Source organism: Staurois parvus, unplaced genomic scaffold, assembly GCF_062004578.1.
Source record: "Staurois parvus isolate SC_StPar_1 unplaced genomic scaffold, SC_StPar_1.0 ptg000550l, whole genome shotgun sequence".
NCBI lineage: Eukaryota > Metazoa > Chordata > Amphibia > Anura > Ranidae > Staurois > Staurois parvus.
The window spans coordinates 324,585-342,104 of record NW_028318346.1 but is presented as its reverse complement, the minus strand read 5'-3'; the positions used below and the strand labels follow the sequence as shown (position 1 = coordinate 342,104).

At 41.1% G+C, this 17,520-nt stretch overlaps 1 protein-coding gene across 1 annotated transcript in view; it reads right to left on the bottom strand.

Annotated features, from left to right (window-relative positions):
* ATM (ATM serine/threonine kinase) overlaps window positions 1-17,520 on the bottom strand; it is a 194,638-nt gene that overhangs the window by 104,210 nt on the left and 72,908 nt on the right. Inside the window, exons 17-25 of the mRNA XM_089691116.1 lie at window positions 15,560-15,756; window positions 13,763-13,845; window positions 13,536-13,691; window positions 13,372-13,447; window positions 12,133-12,263; window positions 11,885-11,984; window positions 10,418-10,594; window positions 8,047-8,216; window positions 685-928 (exon numbers count right to left, since the gene is read on the bottom strand). Of these exons, the coding sequence (XP_089547242.1) occupies window positions 685-928; window positions 8,047-8,216; window positions 10,418-10,594; window positions 11,885-11,984; window positions 12,133-12,263; window positions 13,372-13,447; window positions 13,536-13,691; window positions 13,763-13,845; window positions 15,560-15,756 (1,334 nt within the window). The remainder of the gene's footprint in view (window positions 1-684; window positions 929-8,046; window positions 8,217-10,417; window positions 10,595-11,884; window positions 11,985-12,132; window positions 12,264-13,371; window positions 13,448-13,535; window positions 13,692-13,762; window positions 13,846-15,559; window positions 15,757-17,520) is intronic.

Here is a 17,520-nt window from a genome sequence, read left to right as displayed (position 1 = left end):
CTGGATTTTTCCTGCTTTCTTTTTATGTTCCTTTTCTCATTATAGAAAGTTGACAGATTTAAGAGGTCTTGGGGGTCATTTGTGGCTCTGAGTGTACATACCTTCTCAGACAAACGAACCGTGTTTTTTTTCCTTCTCCTATCCTCCCCTTTCCTTTCACCGTCCTCCCTTGCAGACTGGGTATGAGTTGTTTAGCTTCAGATAACATTTATCTTTCCCATTGTTTAAGAGAGCATCTGTCTGAGATAGCTCTTTTACCATTGATTGTTTCTACAATTATGGTTTATTCTATATGTACTAATTCTTTGACATATCTCTGTTACATTGTTATATTGTCCACTTGACCTTGGACCTCTGTTTGAGTGATATCATTGTCATGGTTCAGATACTTCAAGAAAACAATCAAATATAAAAAACAGTCAGTTGTTTACATTCTCCAAGCTCAAATTTATGCACACAACCAACTCAGTAAGTGACTTATACACTGCCCCTTTTGCTTTTTTCAGGAGAACCTCTGGCGTTTCAACAGCTCCAGCTGTGCTCTTTGAAAACATATATATATATATATATATATATATATATATATATATATAAAGAGAGAGAGAGAGAGAGAGAGAGAGACTAAAAAAAACATGAGATAGTTTAACAACACAACACAAATAACCATTACAGTATCCACATTACCTGTTTACCAAGGCAGTTCTCATCTTGTAGCAAGTCATAGACTTTGCTTGCAACTTCCCTCTTCTTTTTATCTGAGTCTCCAGAGCAATCAGAAACAAAGTATGGGAGAATATGTACCAAAATTCTGGGAAAACAAGCAGCCAACAGGACCTTACAGTCCTCTTCAATGCACTCAGCAATGGCCTTCACTTCTTCAAAGTCACTCCGAATGACGAGATGTGGAATCAGCACTTTGTAGCATGACCTGAAAAATTTGTTAGAGGCGTCAGTTCACTAACAAATAACAATAAAATGGGAGGGGGGCCGATTCCACTGCTCTCCCCTCAGTCTCTCTTCATCCTCTACCCATCCTGGATTTGTTCGAGCTAAAAAAACAAAACAAAAAACCACTGATCCACTGCCTGAACATCCAGCACCCCACTGCTCCTAGGCATGGTGAAAATAGGGCGGGGAAATAGAAAAGAATGAATGACCAGCTGGCCACTTCAAGCAGTCTTCAAGATGCCGCTCACAGCCATGTGGCTTCCTCCTTTACATAGAACAGGGAAACCAGTGCCATCCTCCAGCACCGCCTACTGAAACAGCTTCCACATCCTCTGATTTCCAGGAGAAGGAAGAGACTGCTGTCTCTAATGTACCTCCTACTGACATTAACCCTGAACAGCCAGAACCTACACTGTCACAGAATATTGAGACAAAATGTGATTACCTTAGTATAACAGATTAAAAGTGTCAAGATTGACCTGCCCCTGCTAAAACAAGATTCTCTGAATTTGTGTGAATGCAACTCACATGCTGAAACTCTTATCAGTACTGTTGAGGACACTATTTCTACTTTGGTCACTGATACTAGATCATTACGAAGAGATTTCTTAGCCTACCAGTGTGAACTAGATGATTAAAAAAATTGTTCCAGACAGAAGATTCCCTGGGTTTCCTTGAAAAGTGCTACTTCTGATCTTCTCTCTGGAAAACTGGCTAACGAACTTAATATCTCCGGTACTCTCCTCTTCTTATATCACTGACTGGGCTCACCAAATGCCTCCACAACCTCCTACGGTTGGGAGATACTCTAGGCCAGGGTATCGAATTAAAACTCATGGAGGTCTGACCTGTAAAATTTTCTTCCAACAGAGGTCCGAACCGCATTTTTTTTTTCAGCCCTCTCCTACTGTATATCACAATCCCTATACTTCAGGGTCCTCAATCCCCCCCATACATCACAATCCCCAACTTCACATCAGTTTCACCTTCACAGTAGTGCTCTCAGGCCCCCTGCACATCACCCCCACCCACTCCTTTACAGTACACCCATTTTCAGCAGTCCTCAACCCCCCTTCAAATCATCACACCCACACTACGGTCCTCTGCCCCATTCACATCGCTCCCCCACACAACTGTCCTCTTCCCCTTCACATAACCCCAGAAGACCTGTGCAACCTTCAAATCCCCCAAAACCATGCCCTCCTTTACACATTCTCATATCACAAATCCCCCCCAACAGTAGTGTTCTCTCCCCTTTTCACATCAACACCCCCCCCCCCCACATACACACACAGCACTGCCCCCTTCACACCCCACCCCAGTAGTATACGCTGCCCTCCTCACATCAACCCAAGCCGCCACTTCCCATCCCTACCCCACAGTACTGTCCTCTGCCCCTTCACATCCCCCCCCCACAACACTGCCCCCCTTCACATCTACCCCTCCACAGCAATGCCCCCCCTCCTCACATCACAAATACCCTCACCACCACCATATGCACACAGCACTGCCCCTCTTCACATTTTGCCCCCCTTTACATCACACACACAGCCAGAGTCATGTCCCCGGGCCCCCCTTCACTCTCCTACCTTAGAATGGAGAGCGGGAGGCGGAGCATTTCTGGATCGGGTGTGGGAAGCACAGCATATCATTGAATAGAGCCGCTTCTTTCCCCCCATCCTCCGCCACTATTATAACCAGCAGAGTGGACAGCAAGAGACAGAATATTTCTAAAGCGAGTGTGGAATAACAACATAGAATTGAACAGAGCGCAGGAGAGGGAGCTTTCATAATATTTCTGGATCAAATGTGGGAAGCACAGCACTGCATTGAATAGAGCATGGGAGCTGCAGGGGTTAACTTTTTGTATTAACCAGCAGGTGATTGGCTGATAGTACTGCCCTGCCTCCAATCAGCCGCTGGTTAACTTAAAAAGTTAACGCTGGCAGCTTTCGCGCTCTATTCAATGCTGTGTTGTGCTTCCCGCATCTGATCCAGAACTGTTATGACAGCTCCCCCTCCCGTGATCTATTAATTCTGTACTGTTCCACACTCGCTCCAGAAATGTTTTCTCCTGCTGTGCGCTCTGCTGTTATAACAGTGGTAGAGAATGAGGGGAAAAAAGCGGCTCCTAAATGGCGTGATTGGGTCTGGATAAACCAGTGGCTAGGTCTGCATCCGGCCCGTAGTACGCCATTTAGCAATGCCTGCTCTAGACCCTTAAAATAGAGTGTTTTAAACTTCTGAGACAAAGTTGCCAGGGGGGCTCTATCACAGTAATTGGATCACCATTGTCTCAGATTTTTCATCTGATGTGCAACTATGTTTCTAGAGGTACACGAGAAAGGAATACCTTACGCCATGATATACCCAGCCAAGCTTAGTATCTAAATAGATGGCAGGTCCATCTTCTTTACATCCTCTGCTGAAGACTCAGACTGAATGGATCTACAAGGAGTCCTACCTCAACATGGACATCATAGTTGCCGGAATGCTTCCCCAGATGACAGATATTTTGCTATATATCCTCACTGTAATAGTGAACTCCCGGTTGCTCTGCATTCAGCTTCAAGAACCACCTAATCCTAATTTTGATTTTTCAATCCATTTCAGAATTACATGTTAATGGAATAAACTACACTAGTTCCAACAGTTTTTTTCATTTGCATTTTATACATTATCCTTGTTCTACGTTTCTTCACTAGGTGCTGCTATTATCTTCTGAAAAAATATTTTTTTCTACCAGACTAAGACTTTATCTCAGGTTTTTCTGACATATATCATATTGTAGTACTGTGCACCCCCGATACCTACCTGATTTAACATTTCACAAAGCCAGAGACAAAGCCACTTACGCCTACAGGACTCAACTCTGTCAGTTCCAAGATCACCTATGTCTGTCTACATTCTACATATATTTCGTTTTAGAGTAACATATCACCTCTCCATATACAACATATGTGAGCTCTATCCTTGTCCTACCATTGTGTCTCTGCTGTTTTACAATCATAGTCCACATTCCTGGACTTATTAGTAATGGAGACACTGAGCTCAGGTTGCACAAATGATACCTGATGAGCTTCACTAATGCTAACATTTCTTTTGGTTTTATCGAGGGTTCCTAGGCTCATTTATGATGGGGCAAATAAGCAGGGAAGGCAGGAAATTGTGGTATGATTTCTATGTTCCTATTTGCTGTACATAATATTTGGATTCTATAGTTGGTGACCCGAATCCATCCATTCAGCATTATTACAGAATTGTAGCAACGACCTGCCAGGTGAAAAACCTCTCTTGGAACACTAGGAGATTGAACTCCTCTTGAAAATAGTCTTTAATGTAATGAAATTCAAACTACTGTTGCCTAAAATAGCATGGGTTGTTAAAAAATTCCACGCACTGCACTTACTGATGTAAATCCTAACAGTCAAGTAATTGCATTTTAAAGTACTTGATTTAAAGTCAATGTAAAGGTTCTCTTATTTTTAAATTAAAATAACAACGAAGAGGGAGAAAGGAAGTGCAATAATCTCGTTGAATACTCAAAAAAAAAAAGAAAAACCTTTGACAGTGTAGTCTGGCTCTACCGTCAACAAATTCTTCAAAAATATGTGCTTGTCCAAAACTTCCTAAGATGGCTGGAACTATTATACACAGCCCCTCAGGCAAGGATTAGGGTCAACACTTCTAGCTCTGAAGAAGGCTGTCCTCTGTCACCTACACTTTCTAGCCATGGAACCACTTGCTCTGCTATTAAGGAACTCAACCAATATTAAAGGTCTATACCAAAAATCCACAGGAAATATGCAGAGTAACTCCCTTAAGCGCCAGCAACATATTAACACTTTTACAGTAAATATTCTAACAATTGGATTGACTCTATTAATACCCTAATATGGAGTAATCTGCTCCTTCCTAAATTCCCATTAGTGCCCAATGCAAGATATTAGACCCCAAGGGCCTCAGGTTTATATATCAATTATTCCAAGAGGGTAAAGTCATATTTTCAAACCATACAACTACAATTTGAAATTCCCTCCAACCAAAGGGTTCTTCTATCACCAGCTCTAAAATGGTATACAGTCCATTTAAATCTGCCCAGGTTACAAACGTACGTCTCTGGAAAATCTATTATATCCAGATGAGACAAAACAGAGCGCTATCATCTTGAACTGCTTGCTACAGAAAAAATATTGTACTCCACGAGTGGCATGTTATATCACAATTGATGATGAAGGCGTGGGAGGATGTTTAGGAAACCTACATGACCTCAGTCATCTTCTCTACAGATAAACTTATCCAACTTATACTTTACCATCAAACGCACTATACACCTATAGGGTGATATAAATTAAAGTGGTTGTAAAGGTTCAAGGTTTTTATCTTTATGCATTCTATGCATGAAGGTAAAATCCCTTCTGTGTGCAGCAGCCCCCCTAGTACTTACCTGAGCCCCCTCACGACCCAGTGATGTGCATGAAAGCCTCGGCTTTCTGGGGCCTCCTCCTTCTCATTGGCTGAGACAGACTGATGAGACTGAGGTCAATCACAACCAGTCAACCAATGAGGAAAGAGAGGGGTGGGGCCATGCCGCAGCTTTGAGTGTGAATGGACATGCAGGGCAGCAGCTCAGGAGTGAGCCTGTTTGGTTGCTCCCTTAGCAAGCTGCTTTCTGGGGCAGGACGAAGTAGCCAGGAGAATCAGGGCTTTTTTCCCGCAATTGCCTTTAATATCACATTAAAAATTAGACATTCTTCACTTTATTTTCTCCTCTGTGGTCATGAAGCTGATTTTTATCATGCAATGTGGTTATGCTCCAAGATAAAAAACATTCTGGGCACAGATGTGCAGCTTTACTGAATCAGCATTAGGTCTTCCAAGTTTAAAATGCCCCAAAGCAGTCTACTACGGCTGGTAGGAGATCTCCCTATTAACTACCATACCAATAAACATTTAAGAATATTATACTTCCATGCATAAAAAAATGTATTTTAATTACCTGAAAAAGACCTGTCTCTCCGATTTTATTGGAGTGGAAAAAGTTAATCAATTTTGTCCTTTCCTTGAACCAACTCACATACACTACCATAGGATCCCTAAAAATCTTTGACAAGATTTGGGGTCTATGGACTAGATCTACTATGATCACCTAACCACTGTTCAGTCTCAGGTAACCACAATTTCCAATCTATCTCTCTTCACATATACCTTCTATGTGAGTATATTAAATCACACGTAATGCCGCTACTGTGATTGAACAATACACTGTAAAGATTTATGTAAGTACATAAAAGATAGTACAAATTCTTTATGTTTTGTGAGGATTGTTGTATGTATTGCAATGGCACAGTATTATGTAACAAGCTTAAAAGCAATAAACAGGATCTTAAAAAATGTATTTAAATTATCTCACAAAACATATCATATCAAATTGCTGAATCCACATAAAAAAAATACAGCAAAACAGGCGTAATTGTTATATATTCTTTGTTTGCGCAAAAACAGTTACTTTAAGTGTAATTAAAAGAAAAACTTTCTAAAGTTTTGGATAGAGTGGAGAGGAATTACACCTGTCAGTTTTTATTGCTGTCTGTATCCCATTAGGGAGATTCACCCTCTTTATTTGTCCTGCATAACATTATCATAGAAAGTAAAAGCAAAGGAAAATCCCAAGTTTTGGGTTGACACAAACAGCAATAGAGAGAAAATCTTCCAATGGAGACACTAGATCTGGTAACATCCTCGGATTCCTTCACTTTGGAGGGATATTCCTTCACTTCTTGTTTTGGCTATGGGACAGGAAATGAAGGGAAATCTCTCCTATGGGACACAGATGGCAAAAAGCAGACAGGGGTTATAACCCTTCCCTTCTCTGTCCAAAATGGAAAAAAAATAAATGTTGCCTTTAGTTCTACTGTAAATCGTACTAGTCTCTGGATCATTTAGCATAAGTTGCAAGTTTGCACGGCATACTTGCCTCCTAGTTTGGCATCATCCACTAATGTAAGATCCACACTAGCTCTCATCACTCCATCATGCACACTACTATCTTCTCTTTGTCGTCTTCTTCTGGCATGTTGTGTACCTTTGTCAGCTATTGGGCTGCCACTAATAAAGCAACTCCCATTTATACACATAAAAGTGACATCATCTTTCCACGTGGCTTACTCTTAGCATCTTACAGTTTATGGGAATGCATAGTGCACTTCGAACACACAGTTGCCAGTAGACAGGAGAAGGCAGCGAAAAGATGGAAGTTTGTTTTGGCAGAAGAGAAAAACAAATCTTTTACTACAAAATTCTACTTGGTAACAAAAAAAATTAAAAGACAACAAACCATTTTTTGCCATCATTATTTTTACACATTTTCTTTAAATTGGTTGTAAAGGCAGAAGGTTGTTTACCTTATAGCATTCTATGTAGTAAGATATTATATTATTATTATACCGGATTAATATAGCGCTAACAGTTTGCTCAGCGCTTTACAATATAAAGGGAGACAATACAGCAACAATACAGTTCAATACAAGAGGGATAGGAGGGCCCTGCTCCATGGAGCTTACAATCTAGGAGGGAGGTAAAAAAACCTTATGCATGCAGCTTACCCCCACAGCCCCCCTAAATATCACTTGATCCTGAACTCTATCCAGAGACGTGCACAATACTCTCTCACTCCTCATTGGCTCAAATACAGCAGAAACAGAAAGAGCCATTGGATCCCACTCCTGTCGATCAAAGCCAGTGACAAGAGCGGGGGGGGGGGGGGGGGGCTGAGCCCCATTCTATGTGTCTTATAGGCATCATGGGAAGGGGGGGGGGGAGCCATGTGAGCTGGCGGGGAATCTGAGTAGAGGAAATTTGGGGGGCTGCTCTGTGCAAAAACCCATTGCACAGAGCAGGTAAGTATGACATGTTTGTTATTTTAATAGAAAAAAAAAGAAAAAAAACCTTACAGTCACTTTAATTTAGATGACTGAATATTTCATAACCGCTTATCTGATTTCTTTTGTCTAGCTTGTATTGGAAACATAAGTAGGAATCCGTTTGCCTATGAGTAACATAGCAAGCTCCCCTTATACATAGCCAACTATCACTTACCTATAAAAATCCCTTAGTGTTGCATACTGTAACAGAGTGTAGGGAAATGTGGACAAGTTGTAGCCAGGAACTTTCAATCTCAACCACTCAAGAATCAAGTAATCTAAATGAGAAGTCATGAAGTCTTTCACACTTCTATAACCCAGAGTGGAGGACACTTTCTCCAAAACCTAGACGAAAAGAAAAAAAAAAAAACGGAACAGCAAATTAACTATTTTACCAAGGAAAATCAATGAATAACCATAAATTTAAGGGTCAATTTCTTAAAAAAAATTATTTTGTTTGGGTTGACCTCAAAGACTTAATGGTAGAGGGTGTCACATGAAAACAAAAATGAATCATCGGACACAAATCTCTAAATAACTGCTCAGTCATACACGGCACATTGCAAATGACATAAAATGCCTTAGGTAATAACCAAGTGCTCTTGGAACACAGGAGGACAGGAGCAAGAACAGGTAAGACACTGAAAAGGAAATGTGGTGGAGTTACATATATTTAAAGGGTATTTTGACTTTTAAAACCAAATTCGAGTACAAAATGGTGGCCGTCTGCACACAGCCACCAACTCCCAGTTGCATGAATGTGAATATGACAAGAAGATTGATTTAGCTTCTGTTCTCCACCTAAAGAGAACTCCTCAAATGCATTTCGCCCTTTTTGGCGCTTAATCGCCGCCACTTCGATCAAGCCCTGAAAAGGGCGAAACTTGTCTGAGGAGTTCTCTATAGGTGGAGAACAGGAGCTACAGCCATCTTTTACTTATTTTTGTCACATTTACGGAACAGGGAGTCATTGTCTACGTGCAGATGGCCAGCATTTTGCCGAAGTCTACTGTAGCGTAACCAGCTGATCCTGTCTGTATGGCATCAGTCATACAACATGCTGATCTGACTGATACAGGTTTGGGGGCTTTCAAGAGGTATTATTTTCATTTTTTAGGGCTACAATTTGGAATACACCCCACTTTATATTTGTTACATGTTCTAATTTACATAGCACAACACAAAAAAAACATAAAAATACAAAGCAGTGTGCTTACAGTGTAAAGCGCACACACAGCACACAGTTAACCCTTTGATCGCCCCAGATGTTAACCCCTTCCTGCCCAGTGTCATTAGCACAGTGTCAGTGCTTTTTATTAGCACTGATCACTGTACTGGTGTCACTGGGGATGTCAGTGACAGTTAGTCAGTCCCCTCCTAGTGTCAGAATGCATCCCCCAATCCTGCTATAAGTCGTTGATCACCGCCATTACTAGTATTAAAAAAAACAAAATTCCAGTATATATACCGCCATTTGTAAATGCTATAACTTTCACGTAAACCATTTAATTTACACATATTGGATTTTTTTTTCAGTAAAGACATGTAGCAGAATATATTTTGGCCTAAATTTTTAACAAAATGTGATTTATTTTTTTACTGTACATGTTTAATAGAAAAAAGTGAAAAATATTGTTTTTCTCCTAAAATTGGCAGGTTTTTTTTTTATAGCATAAAAAATAAAAACCGCAGGGCCAAACCAATACCACAGAAAGAAAGCTCTATTTGTGGGGAAAAAAGGACATAAATTTAATTTGGGTGCAGTGTTGCACGAGTGCGCAATTGTCAGTTAAATTAACGCAGTGCCATATTGCAAAAAATGGCCTGGTCAGGAAGGGGGCTAAATTCTCTGGAGGGCAAGTGGTTAACATGTTAATGCAATTACAAAAATAATTTTCAATGTGAAGCTTTTATTGAAAATTCTACCAGAAAAATCCCTGTTCAGGCACTTCCTGTCATCAGGTAAAAATGCTTTGTCCTCATCTCCCAGTTGTGATACTGCATTGTCACCCTATGAACGTCAAGTAATTCTACAATAGGTTCTGCCTATGCTTACTGTACAGGCTTGTTTCATCTTTGTTACCATCAGTGAACCTACCTTGTGCAATGACATGCACGTGGTGCTGAAGCACATGTTAACAGGAAGTGGCTAAAAGATGAGACGCAACAAAAGGAAGAAAAAAGGTGACATCGAACATAAAACCAATGGTAACCATTTATGGTTCATGATACTTTGACAAACTAAATGTCATCCAGGCATGCTTTACATCTACTGTATTTTAAGTTCTTTTTTGTATAGAGAACCAATGAACCATTGACCACATCCTCCATTTAGAAATCTCCATATGTCTGAAATAATTCAGCAGCTCATATCTGAAAAATCATTCTGCAATAAAGTTTACTAAAACATATACAAATATACCATAAGTAGCCGGTATGTGTATTTGTGTTGGGGGCATTAAATGCAAGAGTTTTACATTACTCTCCAAAAATGCATTTAATTAATTAAAAGTATAAACAGGAAATAGGAATTTGTAGAAACTAGCCTTTTTAAGGAGAGCAGGATCAAGGCCATTCACTTTCACAGACTGACAAATGGCAAATAGCGCTTGCTTCTCACATACAGGACTGGACAGGAGAATCACTGAAACCAGCATTAGCAATGTAGAGTTTCTATTATACTTCTCATCTGGAAGCTGCTCTGGATCCTGATTACTGCGGGACTACGTACAAAGGGGAACAGAAAAGTCTTAGTATTAAAAAAAATAAAAAATGTTTAAAGGATAAGCATATAACAACAAAATTCACAAATCCTTCTTGGCCCTGTCCCCTGATCGAATCCACCCTGACTCCCTCCACAGATGCTTACAGTGACTTATAGGGGACGATCTCTGATCATTTCTGACCTGGAGATTCAGCCCCATAGAATTCCATTGGGTAGTAAAGTGCAGGGGCAGCTAGGGGAGAAAAGACTTGTGATGCTGGATGTAAACTAAAAGTAGAAACCGCTGCCAGCAAACTCAAGGTAAGTATGCAATTGTGGAGGGGAAAGTGAGTTAGGTCAGGGAAAAAAAAAAAAAGAAGACACATGCATTTTTTCCAAATGCACTTATTCTTTAAAGTGGAGTTCCACTCACTCTGTGAAAAAATAAAAGTCAGCAGTTACAAAAACTGTAGCTGCTGACTTTTAAAAAAAAACAGCCACTCACCTGTCCCACGATCCCGCATTGCCCCCGCAGCAGCCCGTTTCACCGGCCAACCTGTATTCCAGGAGGCCGGCATCTTCAGTGTGGGCACCCGGCTGTGACAGCTTGTGGCTTCACAGCCGGGTGCCCACTGCGCATGCGTGAGTAGTGCTGCACTTCATGAATGGCCCCATCATCTTCTGGGACCTGTCACTTCTGTTTCCGATCGCCTAAGCGATCGCAGCGAAGTGGGAGTGGGTACCTGTCAAATTTGGGTACCCGTTTCCCCCCCCCCCCCGCTCCCCAAAGGTGACAATCCTTAATGGGGAGTGGGGGACCAATCTTTAAAGCAGAACTTCCCCTTTTGGGTGGAATTCTGCTTTAAGCAATACGTATTAGAGGCAAGTCATCTCTACAACTAAAGTATATTCAAAGTCAGGTCGTCTTGTTTTTTTTGTTGTTTTTTTAGGCAAGAATTGAAACCCATCAGGTTTTTCACACCTCTGAATCATTTAAGAGTTTTCTCTTTACTCACTGTGTGCAGGAGTAGAGACGAAATCTCTCTAAAGTGAAAGAAATTTCCCCTTACACCATTCTCACAAGAAAAGGTTCCCAGCAAGAAATGTCTCTTGTTGTTCAGAAAACAACTTAACCTTTTGTGTTTTCCTCAGTCCTAGTGACAATGATAAACAGGATAGAGGGTAAAGAGTCACAGGTTGCAATAACCTGACTGGGGTTCTAACCCTTCACTACTTATGGGTGTTCTGAGCAGAATAATGAACAACAGTATAAGTACAAAAAACAAACATGAAAAATGTGTATTATTACCAAGTAACTCATGCCTTCTTGCACCTTCATGTAAACTTTTTCAAATGCTGCCTTCTGCAACTTCAGAGGCAGAGCGTGAGATTTTGTGTCTTGAAATAGTCTAGAAATGACAGATGATCTAGATAATGATATGTAATCATCTAATGCAATGATAATCATTGTACAGTAGTAACAATAATTATTTCATGGGACACAGTACCAGTTCTGCTTCCCTAGCACATTTAATATATGAAAGAGAATTGTGTTACCTGTTTGTAGTCTGAGCAGTGATCAGGCGGACCTGATGGTGTGTATCTGCAAGGAATTCAGAAAAAGCATCTTGCACAGATATATCAGTCTCGCCTACACGGAGAATGGCCCATTTACCCTGGGGATCAACCTGTGGTAAACAGAAAACACGCCTTATGGTTTATAATTCAGCAAAAAAGCAACAGAGTTCGGGTTTTAATTTGAACTTAAAAAGTGAAGAGTTTCTGTCTTCTAGGCAATATCTAGAAATTGTGCCTAAGTAATGGCCTAAAAAACTGCCGGATTCATCCTGAAAAATAGCAGCGCATTTTCCATGTTAACACTTCTGTGCCTTTTAGCGTTACAGTCGTATATCTACAGAGTGAGATCTGAGGTACTGCTGCCTGACTGCTAGCTTGAGAAGATTTGGAATAAGATTTGGCGATAACACTACTGTGCTGACTGCTGGAAAAGAAGCGAACTGGGGAACCTACAGTGCAAGAATGCCCCTACTTCTGCTTCATTCATTCTGTAGATCTGTGGTTTCTGGGACTCTCCTGCTGCTTTCTAAATATGCCTCAATCAGTATCAAGATCATTAGTCAGGAGTGCAGATTTAAAGGATATGTTCACCTTTTCTACCAGATTACACCTGTATTCTAGGTGTAAAATGTTACTGCTACAGTAGTCCACCCCCATCCCCCAATTCCCCATTGTTACACCAGGCTGAGGATCCTCTCCTCACACCGGCTCTCACAATTTAATAAAAAAAACGGCCATGCAATCTGCTGATCGCGGGTGCAATGCTTTACAGGTTCCAAGTTAGAAAAAAAAAAATACACTTTTTTTTTTACCTTAAAAATTATGTGTATTTATTACTATTATTTATTTTTTTACAAAGGTGAACTTATCCTTTAATATGAGCAAAATCCTGCCTCCACCAAGATGGCTGCTCTACAAAGACATAGTGTGGATCAGGACACGGAAAGTCAGCTGAAGATAAGGAATAATGGTGACGCTGCTTAGTCTTCGTTTGCCTTTTTTGGCACAATTGTTCACTTTAGGTCCTCTACTAAGGAAATAGGACAAAGTGATGGTCATATACAGAAGCCCATTCATGGTCTATCAATGTTTCTGTATAGGAGGCAAAAAATATCTCCCACAGCAAATCAACACAAATCAGTTATCAAATGAGTATAAAGAAAAATCTGGATGTGAAATAACTAACTATTTCTGGAAACAACTGCAGGTAAAGTGTACCTCAATTAACGTTCTCATGCAGTTCACAAGGGCCAGTCGCACTAGTGCAGTGTGTTTCCCTTCCTTAGTCAGATGCCTGAATGACAAACATGGTGATTAAAAACAAGCAGCACAAGATTCAAGTGTTATGCTTAAAAAGAGTAAAAAAAAAAATATATATTTACCAGAAACCCTGTATGACACTTAGCACCTGTCCCTCAGCATCACACTTTTCATCTGTTTCGTCTTGGTCCTGCCCGAGGCACAGCACAACCGGGAGAAGGCTTTTCAAAATGGCTGCACACACTTCCTGGTCACGCCGGTAGGACAAGCAAACATCACTGTAAAGAGCAGAGGGTGTGATACTGACACCGTGCATCCAGTTGCAAGAAAAGGCCAAGAACATACTTACGGAACAGGCTTCAGCAGCATGCTAATATCATCCACAGGCAGAAGAACATCTTTCACAGGCAGGTCGTTTAGCAGCTGTAAGTACTAAAAAAAAAAAAAAGAACTAAATAATATATGGCAATCAATATAATAAGCATTAAAGGCTTGTGTAAACATGAGGTTGGAGGGCAAGAAAATCATGCAGGTGAGGCACACTTACACCCCCCTTCCTTCCCCCCCCCAAAAAATGCTACCTCCTTTAGCTGCAGAAGCAGCTGTCAGGGTGTACACGTGCTGCAGCGGTACTTTGCTTCATGGCAGGATACATACCCCCTGATGATGTCAAGTGAATGGACCCACTTTGAAAGTTCCCTGCAGCTGCATGCAATCCACGAAATTGCAGCACTAATGTGGCGATCAAGGAATTAAAGCAGGGAGGTGAGGAGGCTTTACAACAGCTCCACACCACTTGTAAAAGCGTGAACGAGCCTTAAAGTGTTATTAAACCCACAGCAGTAAAATCAGTCTGTATATGCAGTAAAGAATGCTTGTTATACTCTGTGGAACCTAAGGGGTTAATCCTCTACATTGTGTAAAAAGACCATTTTATGCAGGCCATAGACGGGTCATCGGCCGATTTTTCGTCCGAACAAATAATCGGCCGATATTCACACCGTTAGTGGGGCAATGTAGTCGGCCGATTTTCGTGGTTCTTCTCGTTTCTTTTCGTAAGCACTGGTGGTAGCAACGACCGATTTTTCAGTTATCGGCCGACACTTCGGCTGATAAACGACCCATCTATGGCCAGCATTACTCCTCTTGTTCAAATGTCCACGTCTTATCTCCTGATAATACAGACAGAACCTGTAGCCCTTCTGCACATGCTCAGTTTAGTGTGAATTGCTAGAGCGTTTTTTTTTCTTGGGAGAGTGCATGTGATCAGCACAGGGCCAAGCAGCACTGCCTAGACATAGGTCAGGGGTTTTGCATCCTCCTAGAGCAGAGAGAAAACTCCTCCTACAAGCTTTAACCAGTGCTCTGCTGAAGTCACAAGACTGCTCTAACTACCGATGAGAAAAGGTATTTACCAGCTTATATTTACTAGAATAATTGCATTTCCATGTTCTGTGTACTGTGGGAGACCAGATATAGTGAATGCAGGGTCCTAGGTGTAGTAACACTTTAAGAGAGTTAATGTGACCATGCAAAGGCCAGTTACCTTAAAAAAAGATGCACATTTATTATTTTTTTTTTTCTTTTAGAAAAATGTGAACTTATTCCATCGGTTTTTAGGTGGAACATGTAACATGTTCCGACTCCTACAGCTCTCCCTCCACCCCCTCATCCTGTGACAGAGGGTTGGGGATCTACTCCCTGCACCCACTGTCACATTTTGAAAAGAGCGCTGCTGAGCAGGGCTCTGCCCACATGGCCATGTTATTCATTCACAGAGTTCTGTTAAGGAATTCATACAAGTACCAGCAACGTTTGTAGCTGACAGCTTGTCATTCTAAATGAACTGTGAAGGAGCAGGTAAGCGCTCTCATAGTCTATTGAGCTTCTGGTCATTCAGTAAATGCCTGCCCATATCAGAGGTATGGGCAGATAGCTACACTGGCAGACTGTAGGAGCGTGACACTATGCCCGAGATCTGCTGATCGCAGGTGCAACGCTTTCTAGGCTCCTACAGAAAAAAAAAAAGTAAATGGACATTTAACTGCAAAAACATGTGCATTTATTATTTTTTTAAAAGGCAAACTTATCCTTTAACCTCCTATATTTGCTTAGCACTAACATATAATAACAATAATTATCTCACCACACGAAGATGAAGAGGTTTGCTAGTGTCCAATGAGGTTTCAATGAGGTTGAGGAGTTTTCTTCGTATGTCAGAGGGTCTGAAATTGACAGAACGATTGACAGCAGCTGATGCACAGAAACACAAGAACTGCAGGGACTGCATCAACACCATCTCTGATTTGCTGAGGTGATCCTCTGACAAAGGGTTTACTGCACCTACAGAGAAACACATGTGTGACCTCCTCATACCAAACTATTAGTAATATTAACCTAATCAAAACACATTTTGACTTCAGATGATTATTGCCTAGGAAAACAATACCTTTTTAACTACTCAGAAAGGTCTGGGCAGGTTAAAAATTGTATTTGTATGTGGCCTGCTTAAGGGTAAGGGCACTGCTAAGCAAACAGTGATTCTGAGTGTTGGGGAGCTGGCAGAGTGAACAGCAAAATTCTGAAAATGGTTGGATGTGGTGGTGCATACACTTTGCTAATTAATTCCCTTCTGATGGCAATATCTTCCTGCAGTGACACCATTAGTTGAATTAATCTATTTAGCAACACAGAAACAGAGCCGTCCAGGCTGGGGAAAGATCTCAACTTTAAAGTCGGGATCCACCCAGATCGCTGGACCAGCACAAGGCTCAGCGAGCCGCTCCCACCCCCTTCATAGCCCAGAACTCCAGTGTTGAGAACTGAGCGAACAGAGGTTAAGTGATCACGTAGTTGTCACACTTAGAGTCGGCAGGGGACAGATACAGCATTGGACTCCACCTAGGCAAGTATGATTTAAAATAAAAAATAAAAAATCCCATACTTCTCTTTTAAATCCTGCTCAAGCATGTAATCAGCAAATCAAGGCTAACCACTGAGTACAGAGATCCAATCTATACACAGACAAAAGACAGGATGCAACCCTGAATGATAGTTTCCCAGAGAGAACACTGGGCTGCAATCATGCTTTATACTATATAGGAATATTATATATATATATATATATATATATATATACACACACACATACATACATACACATACATACATATACACACATACTGTACATACATACAGGTGAAACTCGAAAAATTAGAATATCGTGCAAAAGTTCATTTATTTCAGTAATGCAACTTAAAAGGTGAAACTAATATATGAGATAGACTCATTACATGCAAAGCAAGACAGTTCAAGCAGTGATTAGTCATAACTGTGATGATTATGGCTTACAGCTCATGAAAACCCCAAATCCACAATCTCAGAAAATTAGAATATTACATGCAATCAATAAAACAAGGATTGTACATAGAACAATATCGGACCTCTGAAAAGTATAAGCATGCATATGTACTCAGTACTTGGTTTGAGCCCCTTTTGCAGCAATTACTGCCTCAATGCGGCGTGGCATGGAAGCTATCAGCCTGTGGCAGTGCTGAGGTGTTATGGAAGACTAGGATGCTTCAATAGCGGCCTTCAGCTCTTCTGCATTGTTCGGTCTCATGTCTCTCATCTTTCTCTTGGCAATGCCCCAGAGATTCTATATGGGGTTCAGGTCAGGCGAGTTTGCTGGCCAATCAAGAACAGTAATCCCACGGTCATTGAACCAGGTTTTGGTGCTTTTGGCAGTGTGGGCAGGTGCCAAGTCCTGCTGGAAAAGGAAGTCAGCATCCCCATAAAGCTAGTCTGCAGAAGGAAGCATGAAGTGCTCCAAAATCTCTGGTAGATGGCTGCGTTGACCCTGGACTTAATGAAGCACAGTGGACCAACACCAGCAGATGACATGGCTCCCCAAATCAACACAGACTGTGGAAACTTCACACTGGACTTCAAGCATCTTGCAGTGTGTGCCTCTCCATTCTTCCTCCATACTCTGGGTACTTGGTTTCCAAATGAGATGCAAAAGTTGCTCTCATCAGAAAAGAGGATTTTGGACCACTGAGTAACAGACCAGGTCTGTTTTTCTTTAGCCCAGGTAAGACGCTTCTG